Source organism: Bacillus rossius, chromosome 16 (genome assembly GCF_032445375.1).
Source record: "Bacillus rossius redtenbacheri isolate Brsri chromosome 16, Brsri_v3, whole genome shotgun sequence".
Taxonomy (NCBI): Eukaryota; Metazoa; Arthropoda; class Insecta; order Phasmatodea; family Bacillidae; genus Bacillus; species Bacillus rossius.
The window spans coordinates 26,379,373-26,390,871 of NC_086343.1; the positions used below are offsets into that span (position 1 = coordinate 26,379,373).

The 11,499-nt window shown below is 34.6% G+C and overlaps 1 protein-coding gene across 3 annotated transcripts in view; it reads left to right on the plus strand.

Annotated features, from left to right (window-relative positions):
* Positions 1-10,349, plus strand: part of LOC134540492 (adenylyl cyclase-associated protein 1) — a 32,003-nt gene extending 21,654 nt beyond the window's left edge. For all 3 annotated transcript variants that reach the window (XM_063383301.1, XM_063383300.1, XM_063383302.1), the window contains 3 exons: positions 2,439-2,645; positions 7,686-7,829; positions 10,037-10,349. In XM_063383301.1, coding sequence (XP_063239371.1) covers positions 2,439-2,645; positions 7,686-7,829; positions 10,037-10,120 — 435 coding nt within the window. In that variant the 3' untranslated portion in view covers positions 10,121-10,349. The remainder of the gene's footprint in view (positions 1-2,438; positions 2,646-7,685; positions 7,830-10,036) is intronic.
* Positions 10,350-11,499: the final 1,150 nt, after the last annotated feature.

The following is an 11,499-nucleotide window of genomic DNA, read 5'->3' on the forward strand; positions in this document are numbered from 1 at the left end:
TTAATGAGTGCAAATAAAACTAAATTTATCAATTAAATTGTAGATTTAATTTGACTCCTTCTTTGTATCCATACAAAATAGTGATAATTCAATAACAAAAATTTCAATTTTGTTCATAAAAGTATGCAATCATTTCATCAATGTTTTGTTATGATGTTGTCACGTTAAACTATCGCCCGTAAACCGACTTTACAGACAAACAATTTTTTTAATGAACAGCTTACTCTGAGCAGAGATATGAACTGTCCCTAGTGATATCAGAAAATTTATCCAATGCCAGTATTACTTCCTGATTTTGATAATCTGCCGATGTTAGCAATAAGCTTATTGTGTATGAAAGTTAAAAAAATAATAATAATAATTTTTATGCTACTTATTATAGTAATAGTTTTATAGTAACTGAGATACAGAAATAAAAATATCAGTGATGGACCGAATCCCAATTTTCTCTAATCTGAATCTCAAATCTGTATCTCAAAGAGTGCATCAAATCCACCCCTCGAAACTGAATCTAGGTTCCAAGGGTCAAAAATGAAATAATGTACAGGAAATAAAATATAAACTAACTTCTAATGCTCCTTCAACGGACTTGTTGGTTGGTGAGGTTGTTAGCTACATTTTAAATTGGTCATTCCTAATGATTTTACATTTTTTTAAATGTAGCTAACCTATACCAAATAACCCATTTCAAAATACCACATTATATTTATACCTAACTTAACCATTTCATAAAATGATAAACTTCTATAAATTCACCCACTGCCTCTTAGCCACGTTGTCCAAGAACCCTCTCCCGAACATCTCTCATGCTCTGAACATCCACTTCCAACATTTCTTCTGTAGAGGCAGCCGGAGTGACAACTTTATGCAGAAAACTACCTTTATATATTGTTAACACCAAAATCTGACCAGACCATTTACGATGTGTAAGAGTGCTAAAAAGTTGTTTGGAAACCTGCCAAGATAGGTTATCTTTGTAGTTGTGCTATATCTTTATTTCTGTGGTTGTTAATAATTAATATGTGTATTATTTAATGCTTTTTAAAAATATACTTTTCTTCAGTAATGTAAAATGAGAGAATTGGCTAAATCTTGTTTTTAAAAATGCTACAAAATGCTAAATATCAAATTCAAAATGCTAATTGTTATTATTTTAAATGCTATAAATCGCCATCTGTACTGATAGCTGATAGGAAAATGTTTCAAATTGATGAAAGTCTGGGATATTTTGCTTGTTTTAGGAGTCTAAAAAATAGTAGAATGCTTCAACTATCCCTATCCCAGGTAGTAACTGTAATAATAGTAAGTTGTGTACTTTTAAAACAACAATTTTTATTATGGCATGTAATCTTTAGTTTTTTTTATGTTTTTTTTTTTTTTTTTAGATAATGTGTACTCTGTACTATAAAATAATTTAACAAGAAGTTGTAGTAGATAATAACCATACTTCTGTATTAAACAAATTACTCAGCAGTTAGCACTATTAACACCCAAGTAATTTCTAGGTACTTTGTAGTATTGAGAGTTTGAATAGAATTCAAATACAAATATATTCTCAAATACGAATATTGAATTTAAATTGAGGGGAAAAAAATATCTTTTAACAGTTGTTATAATAGTTATAAAGTCATAAAAAAATTCTTCCATGGGTCTGTGCAATGACAATACATATTTCATGTTAATGGTTACAGATAAAATTACTGAAATTTTTTATTTTTTTTTGGTGGTTTCAAAACGTTCACTGATCACAGTGATCACATGTTTACAACTTAAAGGATTCTAAGAGAACAGATTATCCTGCACTCATAACTAGCCACTCAGCTATCCTCTGGGTTGAGTTGGGTAGGGTAGGATTTGGTTCAGTTAGGCTATCCTATAATCAACTTGTTAAGCAGAATTATAGCTAGGTTTTAAAAAAGAGGAAAAATATGTACAATTTTTTTCCCTAACATGAATACTTTTTGAATATTCATCAAGCTCATTATTTTAAAGAGTTCTAAGTTTAATTTTTTTCTGAGTTTCATTTTGTAAGTTTATTTGCTACGTGAACAACATGAGAACACGTGAATTTGCTCGTTACCGAGGTTGCATGTTTACACACCTCTGGGGAGTACTTATAAATGGACGTAAATATGCAAAAAGGAACCAACCCACAATTTTGTTATATTTTATTTGAAAATAAATTAAAATAGTACAAGGTTGATCGTACCGTCGTTGCTATTATTATATCAGTACATATTTATACTAGACCATTAAAATTATACCCACATTATGTTATCAATACGAGAATTACAATTTATAGTTAACTTTAACTTCAAAATGCTCAGAATATGTTTCATGTGGGTTGGTTCCTTTTTTGCATAACTACGTCCAAATGAAGTTCCCGCTGTGATGTGTAGCCCGGGGAAGTGACGGTTGCGGTTGCGCGTTCCCCGCAGGAGTACCAGAAGGGCAAGCACGACCTGCTGGTGGACGGCGTCGAGATGAACAACGTGGTGTACATGTACAAGTGCGAGGACTCGACCCTCACCGTCAGGGGCAAGCTCAACTCGGTGGTGCTGGACTCGTGCCGCAAGGCGTCCGTCGTCGTCGACAGCGTCGTCGCCTCCATCGAGTTCGTCAACTGCCAGTCCGTGCAGATGCAGGTAGCGAAGGGGGGGGGCCCGAGAATGTTTCTTCCGCGCGTCCGGTGTATGCGTACTGTGTGCGTGTGCTGTGTGTTCATTGCATGTCCAGTGTGTGTACTGTGTGTCCATTGTATGTACTGTGTGTATACTTTTTGCATTGTGTGATATTCCAGATAAATACAGTCAAACCTCAGTAATACCTTTGAATATATAATATACTGTATAGAAGTCGCCAGCCCAGGTTTAAATTTCTAATACGATTTGAGGTAGTTGGTTAATTCACCGCCGCAATCGCCACCATCTCTAGGGCATCGACTTGTGGAGGTCCCTAGCGGACAAGTGTCGAATTCTTCAAACACCCTTTCCCATCCTCCCTCTAACATTCGTTGTCCTCCACCCACCCTCTACCCCACCTCTCATCCCTGCAGTTTTGTGACGCACCAACTCCCGTTGAACGACCTTGAGCTGCAGTGAATGTTGGTTGGGGGGTGCGGGGAAAGACAGCGGGCGACAGTGCTGCGCTCTAACGTGCAAATAATAACCTAAGACGATACAGGGCGTTACGGCAGCGCACTGCAGCGGTGAAGTTCCCAATCTGCTCATCATACGCTCCTGAAAAACGTAGAGTAAATTATATCCACTCGCGACTTCTATACAGTATATATATTCATAGGTAATACAAATCTGAAGAAACCATAATTTTGTCACTTTATAATGATGAGGTCTATATTAAGTAAACTACCATTTTTTATTGCATAATCGTCTCAATGTTATTTTAGTGTGTCAAATTATGGAAAGAAAAAAAATTATTGTATAAAAATCATATGTTTTTGGTGCTGCTGTTAGATTACGAGCACTTTGGGATCTTTGTCAAAGATCGTAAGATAAAGCACGGTGCAACAGAAATCGGTTTTCAAGTTGCTTTCAGGCATTGTGGTGGTTATAATGGGATAATACAGTAATATATATAAAATATAGTAATTTGTTCCACCTCACGTGAGTCACAGTTTTCGCTATCAATTACGGTGGTACAAAATATGTTTTTGTTGATTGATTAATTATTTTTAATTGTTTGACATGTTTTTGTACACTCCAGTTTTAATTGAATGTAATTTCTCTGCAACAGTTTTAGTCTTACGAAAACATTAACCTCACCTAACTGACTTTTCTCACATAAAAGTTGCTTTTCTACTTTGTAAACTTGAGTTCAGCATAAAATGTGCATCGATTATATGATAAAACATGATATTCTGAGATACGATATCAGAAATTTTTATATGGTGCACATGCAATTATTTGTAGGAAATTAATGCCTTCAAAAAGTTTGAGAACCACTGAGGGAGCATCTTGCTGGGGACGTGTGGATGCTGCCGCTTTTCAGTGAAACCAAAGCAAAACAACAATTGATGAAAAGAAAATGTATGCATTGAGATTCACTTTTCCATGGCAATTGTTTCCAGAACTTAAAAACTAAGTTTGTTGTTCTTTCGAAATATGAAGAGAGGCAAAACAAAACATTTTACCAACTAAAACTTGAACATTTTCTAGAGTTTATTTTATTCATGGTTTTTAAGTTTATTTCTGATTGCCTACCTTAATAGAGACTACACTAATGCATGCACACAGCTGTAAGTAGAATTTTTGTGTTATTTGGAGTTATTAATTTTTTTTTAATTGGGTAACAAATCAAGAGTTTAGTATTTTTTTGACAAGAGGTATTTATATGAGACATTAACTTACCACTGTGAAAATAATAGTTTATTGAGCGTTAGGGTTGTACGAGGATTTATATTTTTTTAGAAGGTATCTTAATTACGGACATTTTTTACATTATTGTTTTTATTTCCATAGAGCAGATTACTATAATTTTTTTAATAATGTTACTGGGTGTTATTATTTATTTTGTGCACCTGTTAAAAATAAATCATGATGTTAAAAAATCCAAAAAATCGCAAATCCATAGGGACAAGATTATGTGGTGAATTGCTATAAGACTGCAATAACACTAAAATGCAAGTTAATACACCATTTAGCACCGAAATGGTCAACTAAACCAGCAGTTTGACAAAATGTAACTCAAATTACAAAAATTTAATCTTTTACTATGGTGTATTCAATAACCGTAGATTATTTAGCACGAAGAATGTGCCAAAAAAAGGAACCAATTTTAATGTAAAAAATCTATTTCTTTTTGTTTGAATTTGCATCGCTTACCGTGTTTTATCGCATATTCGTCGCACGCGCGTAATCGTCGCAACCATATTTTAGGCTGTCAAAATTGGGATAAAAAAACTTCTCGTGTAAACGTCACATGATGTTTTTGGTCCCGCTAGTAGATGCCGAGCGCTTTGTGTAGGTATCTTTTCCGTATAAAACAATGTATTTTGAAGTAGAAATCTAATATTTATTCGGTCTTACCACTTACTTAATAAATTAACGGAAAAATACGAAGTTGTTTGACGTGTAAATTTTCTTATAAAGACGTTTTTAAACGTTATTTCCTTTATCTGATTGTCTGCATCGCCGCGGTGTAGGTATAATCTAAAATTTAATTTCGGTCATCACCACTTATTTATTTAATTAATGGAAATACAATGTTGTGTGACGTGTAAATTTTCTTTTAAAGATGTTTTTAAACGGTATTTCCTTTATCTGATTGTCTGCGTTACCGCGGCGTACCGCTTATAAAAATGTAGCCAGCGCATCATTCATGTTTGGTTATGTTGCTTCCCGGATAGAGCGCACGCACGTAGTCGAATATCGATATTTCGCCAAGTGCATACAACACGCGCTCTCTGTCAGGAGCCAAGTTAACTACACTTGATAGCTCGCATTCTTTCGTGGCAAGTTTGTACGACACGTTAGTTCACGTCAGATTCAAGTGGCTTGCGTTCGCGTTAGAGTTTTGGTTTTTCTATTTAAAGTTGAAGAAAGGTTTTTGTTTAAGGAATTATTAATATAGATTGTTTGGCATGCTCTTATATACTCCACCTTTTTTTTTAAATAAACGTACTTTCCATGAACGGGTTTTGTTTTTATGAATAACTTTACATAAAAAATATTTTTATCCCGCATAATCGTCGCACCCCTACTTTTCAAACTTGATTTTAGAATAAAATGTGCGACGATTATACGAGAAAACACAGGATTAGTAACACTTTTAACATTAATGACTTTGGCACATTTTTTGATTACCTAAAAATATGCCTATTTATTTTTATGTTTCTGAGTAATTCTGTCCCAGACGTGCTTATTACAAATTACTTCACTGTAAAATTACATCATTTACAAGTAAAATTACGACATATTTGGTGATGTAAGTGTTGAGAAATATTAATTTTCATATTTGTAAAATAATATATATACTATCTTTATGGATAAAGACAGTCTATAAAAATAAGAACACTGTACAGTAACAGAAATCTCATCTATAGTAATATTATAAAGCTGAAGAGTTTGTTTGTTTGTTTGTTTGAACGCACTAATCTCAGGAACCACTGGTCCGATTTGAAAAATTCTTTCAGTGTTGGATGGTACATTTATCGAGGAAGGCTATAGGCTATATTATATTATCAATAACATTAGGGATCCTTACTAAAAGTCCAATAAGGTAAACCAAGGTGTAAAAAAATGACCCGAAAAAATCCTTACATGGCGTGCGCTGCGAAACCTATTGATTATAGAACAAAACAATGTACTACCACTTTGCAGAACATATAATTGTCTTCAAAAAATATCGCGTAACCATATGTCTAACTATTGTAGTTATCTCACAATTAGTGTTTTCTTTTATTTTTTAAAATAAGTAAAATGCAGTCGCTTCAAAAACTCTTTATTGTGTACCTTGGTATTAATCCTTATCAAAATAAATTACTGCATATTCAAGACGAATTCAATACCTTTCTAGAACTTTTTGAATTATTCAATTCGGATGTTTCATTCAAAAGATATTGCGATATTTAAAATGTAAGTATTAGTGTTGTAGCCAAATAATTTTTAAGTATTGCACACGCATGTATGACTAGCATTGAAGACCTAATCTCTAAAGTGTACCCAGATGTAGTCCATATAGAAAATAAAGACTACCAGTGGATGTGTCTAAGGGCAATATTGGCAGCTAGAAACAGTAGCGTTGACGACATCAATAACATGATACTGGGTAAACTTCCAGGAGATAGAGTGAACTACAGGTCCATTGATAAAGTAATGGATCAAGAAGATGCGGTACATTATCCACAAGAATTTTTAAATTCTTTAAATCCGAGTGGCCTTCCCTCACATTCACTCAAATAAAAAACTGGCTGTCCAATTGTGCTGCTAAGGAATCTTAAACCACCAAATTTATGCAACGGAACCAGACTCCAAGTAAAATTCCTTCGCGATAACGTGATTGGTGCTACAGTATTGACTGCTCCAGCAGTAGGGCAAACAGTGCTGATACCTCGCATACCTATGATACCAACGGATTTGCCTTTTCACTTTAAGCGAATTAAATTTCCGGTGAAGGTATCGTTTGCGGTAACAATTAATAAGGCCCAAGGACAAACATTTCAGTACGTAGGAATAGATTTACTCCAAGAGTGTTTTTCGCACGGGCAACTATATGTTGCTCTGTCGAGATCTGGTTCGGAAGAAAATCAATTTCTACTTCTGCCGGAAGACAAAACTAAAAATATAGTTTACGCAGAAGTACTTTAATATACCATTGGTTATGAGTGTTTTGAGAATAACCTTAAACTGTGCATCTACCATATTATCTCAGAAAGTCACAATACCCCCCAACAAAGTCCACGCGGACAAAGTCGCGGGCACTGCTAGTTTTTTCATAAAACGGAAATTGATCCTATAACACCTTAAAATCTTGTCCCTAATCCAGCATGGCCGTGTTATAGACTTATGTTATATGTTATAGACTCTCACTGCGCTGGGGCAGTAACGGGTACTGGGACCTGGTGAATCGTGTCGGGTTGGGTACTGGGACCTGGTGAATCGTGTTGTGTCGTGTCGTGTCGGGTACTGGGACCTGGTGAATCGTGTCGTGTCGTGTCGTGTCGGCAGGTGCTGGGCAAGGTGCCGACCATCACGATAGACAAGACGGACGGCTGCCAGATGTACCTGAGCCAGGAGTCCCTGGGCGTGGAGATCGTCAGCTCCAAGTCATCCGAGATGAACGTCATGGTGCCCAAGAGCAGTGGCGATTACGTGAGTGTCGCAGTGGGTTGGGATCTCGGTTTTTTTTTTGGGAGTGCCTTACTTGATGCCTACATGACTGTTAGATCTTTGCACTTCAATAAGTAGACTTTTGGTTGTTTTGTAGTTTATTGTAATGAACTGTAAATGAAAAGGTTTTCTTAAGCTAATTAAATAATTATATTTATCAATAATAAAAAGGTTAGTGGTTGTGAAACCATTAATACTAATACATAGTTACATGGAAACACTGTAAATAAAACTGACCAGAAGCTTTTAAAATAAGCTAGAAAAGGTATACAAATTTGGTGTAAAAAAATGGGCTGTTCTGATACTCCATACTGCTATTGGATATCAGACAATATTTAGCACTTGGTTGATATCAGGATATTGTTTCAGGCATAGGAGGTATCTGAAAAAGAATATATTCACAACTTTGAGAATTTTTGAATATTTGTTTTGATGAAAATGGCTATGTGAGCAAATGTTTCTCGAAACATCCTTAATGTTTAGTTAATTTGTAAATGTGGCAGTATTCATAACCGTGTTTGCAACGAATATAATGCTCAGTGCTGCGGAAAGCTGCCCACCTTTAGTACGTTAACTTCATTGAGTGGGGCTGAGCAGGCAAATTGTGTGTGTGCACACGCGTGTGTGTATCAATGTGCTTACATATGTAAGCGTGTGTGCATACGTGCTTTTGTGTGTGCAAATGTGTGTGTGAGTGCGCATGCAAGTGTGTGTGTGTTTGTTGGTCGCCAGCAATATCCTGCAGCATTTTACCAGGAGTCTATTGTATTTTCACTGGGAAAGGTTTAGCTGTTATGGAGTCCATGGTACGGGTACTGACATTATATTTACGGTTCTCAGTGCTGGTTAATTTGTCGAGAACCAGCAGAACCGAGAACCGGGACTGATCCATACTAGTTTGGACATTATTTTACTGTGTAATCCATATGAAGCGCATCTGAAGACTAGAGTATGCTCCTGCTGACTGACAACCCAGGCTCTTGCAGGCACATAGGGTATGGAATACACCATTACATTTTCAATGCATTTATTTTTAGGCTTTTGGTTTTTATTGTAAAGTATGACAACATCAAAGATGGAATGAAGTTAAAGCCTAAATATAGTTAAAAATTTTGGATGGCTTACGTGTTTCAGACATTTAAATGTGTTGTCTTTTTAAGGTGCAATATTGATCTCTTACTATTTTTGTGCCTCTGATTAAATGGTTTGTTACTTGTTCATCACTGAGCTTCCTTATCATTCATATTTGCCATAGCTTAAATCTTTATTAATACATATCTGAAATTAAAGAATTAGTGCAGCATCTTCACATTTTTGGAATTGGCTCAAACAATGGGGAAATACAGTTTTATGAATTGATGGCTTCTAAAACTAGTATTATTGGCAGACTTCATTTTAAATAGGTTAAGAATTTTAATGACATGAATGAATGAATGAATGAATGAATAAATGGGCTTAATTTAAAGCCTTGTTTATATCAAGGTCATTTAATTTGAGAATGGGTGATATGAGAATGGAGTATTGATGGAAAGAATTGGTTGGAAAAACAGGAGTACCCGGAGAAAACGCACCAACTCCTGGCAATGTCTGCCATGTTTACCACTTGCGAAACATTCAGGTTTGATTGTGATCTGACCACCCTCCATGATCCCAAAATTGAGGGATTTTGGATATTGGGATTTAGAACATTGTGTTACCGAGATAATTGTTCTTAAATCTTAAACATTCCGGATGGGAGGACATTTACCAAATCCAGTGGAAACTGGCATTGCCTAGACATAGGCAAAAAGCTAGTTACAAAAAATAATAGGTAAGTTGCAAATTATACTACAAGCATCGAATAATTCATACATTTGACAATTTATGTGGTATCTAAAACCAATTTTTTCCTAATGAAATCCCTAAAATACAAAAGGAAAAGACTTTTATTAGTCACTTTTTAATTATTTCTGTAAGTCGCTGTTGGTCACTATTCTAACTATTTTTGAGGTCATGAGCTATGACATAGGTATATTAGAGCATTGTAGCCTCTGTAGAGATAAATAATCTATTCAAGGGCAACTACACAGATGCTAGAATTTTAATTTCTGAATTTCACTTCAAGTACTTTTTTCTTTTAATGTGAAATATTCATAAACTATGATTTTATTTACCCGTCCTTACAAGTGGTGTTTACTCTGTTTTTCCAGGTGGAGCAACCCGTTCCAGAGCAATACAAAACCACCATCTCTGGCACGGGACTAATCACCGTCGCTGTAGAGAGCAAAGGCTAAATCTTAAACTGTAGACTAAGAAATTTTTTTCCCATGAATTCGATTTCATCTGTAATGTGGTGTGTGACTTCCCACCCCTCATCCCCTCCACGGAGCTTGTGATCAACCTCATCCCCCCCCTGCCCCTCCCCTGCTGTTTCCATCTCTCACATTTTCTAGGTTAACATGCTTGTATTGTCAGTATTGTCACAACTTATGCCCTTTGCGGAATACAGTGTATTTAACATCATTCGTTTGCATTTTCCGTTAAATCTGCCTTCCATCCATTGACATTTCATTTTTATTATGCTAAGAACTGTAAAGTTTTCATTCTTGAAATTTTAATCTGAATTTACACTAGTACAATATCAATAAAAAATAACACAGTATTGATTAGGAACATTTGAAAAAGATGTTAACTCCTAAGACTTATTAATGATAGTTATTATGCTTGGTATCAGACTGCAGAAAAACAATTATTTACTACTGAAAATATCAATTGTATTTTCATGGTGACCTACAGTTATCAAGTAAAAATTGTACATTAGAAAGGCCACGTTGTGTTATTTTATTTCATAAATTAAGTTTGATTTGGGGAATTTTTTTTTTGGTACTATTTTTATACTACTATTTATACAATAGGTGGTCAGTCTACAAATTTTTGACTTGTGTTGAGCCATTCAGTAATGAATAAGATTTAGTACTTAAAAATTGAATCGAGCTCAGCAAGTTGTAGGTGTTTTTTAGTAATAGTCTAAAAGAATTCAATTTAAAAACTTAAGAATTTTACTGTCTACATCTAAAATGTATAGCTGGTTTCTTTAGATTAGATACATTAAAAATAGTATTCTCAGACCACAAGGGTGTATCAACTTTAATCAGGGGAGGGGAGGGTAATTTTTCAGAATTCAACCTCTTTCACAATAGTAAACCATAAGAAGAGGGAAAATACCATAATTTACTAAAGAAAATTATTTTTTTTGATAATATGTTCCCTTTTAAGTGTTGAAATACCAACTGTCAATCTGTTATTAATTTTTTACATTTAAATTTATTATATATATTAGTGTTGGGCCGATTCCTAAAATATACCGATTCCGATTCCATTTTCGATTCTTAAATTAAAGGGTTGATTCTTCAAATCCGATTCCGATTCCTTATTTTTTATATGACAATGTTCAACCTAGTAATATACTCAGAAAAAAAAAGGTTGTTTATGATTTTAAAATTGTAATTGCGTTGTGTTTCATTTTCTGTGCAGAAATTAACATTATATACAGCTTATATAATGTTAAAAAGTATGTTCATTACCATCAAGTTACGCTACCTTGAATTTCTAGCACAAATTGGCCTTTTAACATTGCATATAGTTAGACAAAACACGTGTTCAAACACTGCCA